The sequence below is a fragment of the Monopterus albus genome, unplaced genomic scaffold (assembly GCF_001952655.1).
Source record: "Monopterus albus unplaced genomic scaffold, M_albus_1.0 scaffold19.1, whole genome shotgun sequence".
Lineage (NCBI taxonomy): Eukaryota > Metazoa > Chordata > Actinopteri > Synbranchiformes > Synbranchidae > Monopterus > Monopterus albus.
In genome coordinates, this window is record NW_018127899.1 from 2,125,084 (window position 1) to 2,131,614 (window position 6,531).

Sequence of the window (6,531 nt, forward strand, 5' to 3'; positions counted from 1 at the left end):
CGCCTTCCTAGGGAGGTGTTCCGGGCATGTCCCACCGGGAGGAGGCCCCGGGGAAGACCCAGGACACGCTGGAGGGACTATGTCTCTTAGCTGGCCTGGGAACACCTCAGCATTCCCCCGGAGGAGCTGGAGGAAGTGTCTGGAGAGAGGGAAGTCTGGGCATCTTTGCTTAGACTGCTGCCCCCGCAACCCGGTCCCGGATAAGCGGAAGAAAATGGATGGATGGAAATCCTTTCACTGACCTTTAGATGTGTTTGTTGAGCCCAGACTCGGAGTGACATTTCAAATTTCAACACAAACATGTTTTTCCTGAAATAATGTCCCCGTCAGTCCCGATAATCCACCGGACACAGTCTGACCAGTGTTAACTTAGCAAAGAAATCTCCCCAATGAATAAGCCACAGCCTGAACAGACAAGACTGCCACAGAAGGAAAAGAAAGCGATGAGGAAAGGAGGAGGATGGATGCAAGAGAGGAAGAGATGTTGGGAGGAAAACCAGTGATGGAAAAGTTAGAAGAAAGAACAAAATAATGGGAAAGGAGAAAAGAGGGGAAGGAAGGGGGAGCTAAAGAAAAGGGCTGGACTTATTAAAATACTGTGCGAGTGTCTCCTCACCGATATGAATGGAGGCAATGCTGGTGGGGCCGAGGCTGAGTGGGGGATGCTGTGGCTCCTCCCTGGCTGTCTGGGCGTCCCCACAGAGGATGCGGAGGTGGGAGGTGAAGGCGTGGCTGAGGGTGGAGCCCAGCTGAGCCCAACGCGTCGACCGATCGATTGAAACTTGGCCCAGCACCACCCGGCTACTGCTACCGCCCTCGGCCTCCTCCTCCAGCGCCTCCACAGGACACATGGACCCCGAACCTTCTGCACCTGAGCACTGGAGATGGACCAGGACCCGGTATGAGTCTGGAGAAGAAGCAAGGAAGAGGGAGGAAGCAAGAGTTGATATTAATCCTGGCAATTCTTTACAACAGTCAGGGGCCAATCAAGGCATTTATTCCATGGATCAGTGTTGAGCAGAAAACACAGACTGTTAAATATCCTCAAATATTATAAACCATATTCTGCAATACAAAGGAAAAGCGACATTCAATGTATATTTACAAAGTATCCACGTAACTCAGCGTTGACTTTTTACTCACAGAGGCTTCATTGCACGTACAGTAACGAGCTTAGGTCTAATGCTTCACTTCAACCACTAGACAAAATGAGAGCAGTATCTCAATTATTTTGTTTTCACAATCGTTGGAAACCAAAATCTTACTAAAAAAATTTTTTGATCAATCGCCCAGCCCTAGATAGTTCATATTGCCCAGGTAATGGTAACTGCTCTCTTAATCACAGTGCTGTGTAGTTTACAATCTGCCAATGTTTTGTCCCATATGAACAGCTCGGCCAAAATCAGGTCAGATCATAACAGCGAGAAAGCTGCTTCAAAAGTCTAACAAATGTCCAGAGGTATTATTAAAGAGGTTAGACTGTGTGTTGTATGATAAGAAGGCTTAAGCAGTCATTCACTGAACATGCATTTGTGTAAACTCAGAGAAGAAACCAAATGGTGCACATGACTGATGCACCTTAGAAACCTTCTCTGATTTACACTGGGAGTAACACAGGGTGATGTCAGCCTGTGGGCATCCAGCCCCGTTTTGCAATGCTGGACTACATGACTAAACATGACTAAAACTGTATTGTAAACAATAAGACACAACCAAATTGATCAAATAAGACCCAAGTTGTTTAAAAGCACAAATTCATCTTTAAGGCATAAAACCTGCATGTAAACACGACCTCACAAACTCACTGAGGTTTTCCAGTAGATCTTTGCAGTCGTCAGTCGCCACGTCATGAATAGTGCGATTACATTTGTCCCTCCTCTCGATGTCCTGTTCACTGTGGCTGCACAGCACCTCCAGACACTCCTACACACACACACACACACACACACACACACACACACAGGTGACAGGGACAAGATAATTTGATTGCAAAACAAAAAAAGCACGTCAAATACTGCGTGATTAGTATGTGTACGCAGGTAACAATGGCTGTGTAACTACAAACAAGAGTATTTCTGCAACACAGGCTCTTGTGTGTCATGAAGAAACATATCAGTGGGTGGTCTTCATTTACATTTCAGTGGGACGCTCAGTCTAGACTAATGTGCTGGTTTAGGAGGAGAGGGAGGTTTCCAGCCAGCAAGGTCAGCAGTTCCATTAGCCTGCCACTGTGGAGACTGATGGCAGGACTGGACATTAGTGGACCAAGTCTGAGCCAAAATGAAGGCAGAGTCAGTGTATTGTAACACTGTAAATAACATTAGACTGCAGAACAGCAGAAGACCTGTAGTGAAAGCTACAAGTTGAGCTGATGAAGGATCATTGAGATTAAAGTGGTTAAATGATTGTTCTGAGCACTAGGAGGCAGAAGAGGTCCAAAACCAGCAGACAGACAGACCGCTCTGATTCCCAGCTGGGTGACAAACTAAAGGAACAACCACCACCCAGTAACCAGTAAAGACTCGTCAGGGCCGAGTCTGCAGAGCAGCGTCAGGTCTTTTCTGTCAGAGGAGGAAACCTCCTCCTTCCAAACCAGATCCCCTCACTGTGTTCGACCCACTGTGTCCGACCCGCTGTGTCATCCTCATGAAGCCATTCAGTGACCTAGAGTTTTCCTCTCATTTGTCACTTGTCTGTACAATCTCCTTATAAATCTGCCATAATGTATTAGTGTTTACACATTCAGAAGCCACGGAGCAACACTGACTGTTTGTCCATCTGATGTAAATCCAGTTTTCTGCCGGCCTCCTGGTGGGCACAGTGGGTTTATCAGAGCTCCATCATACACTCAGTGTTCTAAAATGCCAAAAGAATGAGAAACATCTCTGCAGAGCTTCACCACGTCCAAGTGCAGTGTCTGCTTACAGCCTTGTAAACGACCGCTTTCACTTTGATTGCGCATAATCAGTTGATTCATTGTAATGACATGTTTTGGGACAACTCCTTCTCACCTTGAGGCCCAGGGCAGCCGCCATGTGTGCAGCCGTCCAGCCATCACTGTTGGCCTGGTTAAGCAGGGCAGCAGGCAGTGCCACGGTCCCGGTGAGGTCACCATGAGGCAGGTGGCAGAGGAGGAGACGCAGTGTGTCCACGTGTCCTGAACGCACGGCTGCATGGAGAGCCATGCAGCCGTCCTGCAGAGGGTGGAGGAGCTCAGTGAATCCAACACTAACTGACTGGAGGTCAGTCATTCCAAATGACAAAATGTTACAGTGCTGTGTTCCAGTGAACATGTCAGGAGCTGAAGTTTAACACTGGAACCAATCCCAGCTGGCTCTAAAACAGTTACATGATTATTAAAAACAGGTAGCGGAGTAATTTTCTGTCAATGAACCAACTGCTTCAGCTCTACAAGCATGTGCACAAACTAATGTGATCTTATTTTTGGTGCTCCCTCTCTGGAAAGAACGCAATGCATTAATCTGATTATGATCTAAGAAAATGCTGAACACTGCCCGTGCATGTACAGTATGTCCATCATCTGCTAATTCACTGCCAGTCTCCAAAATGCCAGATATTTCATGAATGCCTATAAAATGCTGGTCTATAAAACAATGAAAGGCACAAACTGACTTGTATAAATGTTGTAGGAGGGTGAGTGTTATTTACAGACACTGGGTGTTACTGTGTACGTTACAGTAACTTGGCCTGGGCAGTAACAGTAAAGCAGCTAACGGGTTGAGTCCACATTAGTGCCCAACTCTAAGCCGTGTGCTGGATAAATCAATTGGAACTGGACTTTATTCACACTGGTGCATTATGGAAGACACTATTACATAATAAAATTATTAAGCAACTGAGGATCTGTCGTGGACCTTTTATGGAACGCAGTGAGTGAACAAAGAAGCAGGCTCGTGGGTCAGTAAGTTAAAGTACCCGACTTAGCTGCTAAAAATGTCTTTTGTTTATCACCACAGGAGAAAGAGAACCAGTGAATTCATGTTTTAGAAGCTGGATCCAGAGAGACATAAATACACAAAGTTTCTATATTTTCAGTTAATTCTGATTTTCACTCAAATATACCCAGGATTCTTTGAAAGTCATATAACAGTTGTACTGGTTACTGTGGTGAACAGTAAAGTCATCCTAAGGGAAAACAGAGCCAAAACCTGGCTCATTGATAAGAACAATTGGGAAAAAATACTAATCAGCTGCTGGTTCTGCAGCACAAATGTAAAAACCAAGCCACTGTTACTCTGACTTTTAATGTTTTTTTAAATGATAAACTCCAGGATAAAAAAATCCCAGCTTAACAATCTGACTGTACGGCACATTCAGCCCGTACCCTCCTAACCCAGTTTCTAACTCCTCCTCCATGTTAAATCATTACGGTGGAGCCAACACACTGGCCAACATTTTCAGGTGTCTAAAAATACCTCTGTGCTGACGAGGTCGATATGCACCACAGACTCGGGCAGCTCTGTGGCTCAAGTAGGGAAGCCAGGATTAATGTGGAACAAAGCAGCTAACTAAATATAGGGGCTCGTCACATGCTGCCATGGAAACAGGCTCCTATGGTTACCATGGAGATCTAGGAAGCCCATACATCAATGAGCCGGGCAGCCGAACCCGTGAGAACAGTCAGAACAGCAGAAGCAAGTGTGAAACATGAAGAGTGTTGGTAACAAGTGACAAAATGTGAGAAACTCCAGAGCAAGTGAAGAAGCATGGGGACAATTCTGGTCAGTTTCTGGTGGAATTTGATGGAATTTTCAACCTGATATTTGCTCAGAATGTAGTTTATCAAACTAGACTTAAATTCTACAGAAGCAGCATGTGATTTACTTGAATCAATTAAATCTTAATTGTTTGTCTACATGTCAGCCCTGTGACAGACTGGTGACCTGTCCAGGGTGGACCCTGCCTCTCACCCAGTGTCGGCTGGGATTGGCACCAGCCCCCCATGACCCTATTTAAGCGGTATAGATAATGGAAGGATGGATGTGCAGCAGACTAACCATGGTGGTGTGCGAGCGATCGGCTCCGGCGCTCAACAAGACCTGGACACAGTCCAGGCTTCCTGCCTCACAGGCCAGGAAGAGGGGGGTCTGGCCCCCCGTGGCCGCCACATCCACAGCAGCTCCTGCAGTCAGCAGCACCTGCACACAGCTGGAGAGGAGGAGGGCAATGTCAGCATCACATGTACACACACAAGTTAGAGTATTAACAGAGAGGTACACACTGGAGTCTACCGAAAGACCAACAGTCCTGGCAAATACTATTCGCACTAATATTTGTTAATTTTGTATTTTCAGAAGGGCAGGGGCTTCTTCTTGTCAGACAGTGCAAACACTGTGTTTTTAAAGTTTGCATTTTCATTTTAATTTAACTGAGCTCAGAGGTTAAAATAATGATCAAGATCAAAAATAACTTGGCTTATCACATGCATGTACTGCAGGGTGCACACTCACCGGCTCTATGTTTTTGTCCTCTCCAGCTACATACATGAGAGGGTCAAAACATTAGGAACACCTAAGAACATAAAGTTGTCTAGTACACCCCCACCTTTAACTATAACAATAATAAACATATTAAATGTATACATTTATGACAATCCTACCAAAAACTGGAATATGTTGAGCTTCATAAACACAGATGTTAAGCCAGAAGTGTTGCACTGAATTGCATACAATTGCACAGGTGTACCTAATAAAGTGGCCGGTCAGTGAATATGGGCAGAAAAAAAAAAACTGAAGCACTTTAAACTGCAGAAATGAATGTTTTGTGGAATGAATTTCATGTTGTTTGACCTTTACTTTTGGTAAACAAAGTTTGATTTTTAGTCATTTCTATATAACAACTTCACCTGATCACCTTCAACTTCTATGTACAAAACTGTCACCTTTGATAACAATGTTGATCAGTTGCAACAATGCTTGAGTAAGTAAGTAGCTTTACAAGAATGTTTTTATGTATAAACACATATATTGGTGTCACTATGACATCTAGAGACAAAGAAATCAGGCCAATGACTAAACATAGGTGCATGTTCGAGTTCAGGCCATGAACAGCACCTGTTCAGAGACAAGAGAAGAAATCACTCATCTCTCCACCAGTAGTAAAGCAGAACAAGTGCAGCCCAGATCATTTGAGGGAAACTGATCCTGCCTGCTAACACGACCACTGAGTCACGACCACCGCAAACCAGCTAACCCCATAAAATAAACCCTGAGAGTGTGTGTGTCAGCGTGCCTTTTGGATATCCCCACTCTATAAATAACAGTGTGATCAGATATTACAACACTGCACATTCCCCTGCTGGTCCTGGGCCTCGTGTTTTTAGGCAGGCGCACACACACACACACAACACACACACACACACACACACACCCACACTGCAGCTGACGGTACCTCTCTTCATCCCAGTGATACATCAGAACCAGTGCAAGGGATCAGAGCTGACAGCGCAGGAACAGACATTTCCCTCATCGTTAGTAATTCATAAAGAGAGCACAGATGATGTTTGAGAGG

At 45.1% G+C, this 6,531-nt stretch overlaps 1 protein-coding gene across 1 annotated transcript in view; it reads right to left on the reverse strand.

Annotated features, from left to right (window-relative positions):
- The window catches only part of cttnbp2 (cortactin binding protein 2), a 71,023-nt gene that overhangs the window by 18,584 nt on the left and 45,908 nt on the right, over window positions 1-6,531 (reverse strand). The window contains 4 exon segments of the mRNA XM_020593404.1: window positions 617-907; window positions 1,806-1,923; window positions 3,012-3,194; window positions 5,019-5,169. Of these exon segments, the coding sequence (XP_020449060.1) occupies window positions 617-907; window positions 1,806-1,923; window positions 3,012-3,194; window positions 5,019-5,169 (743 nt within the window).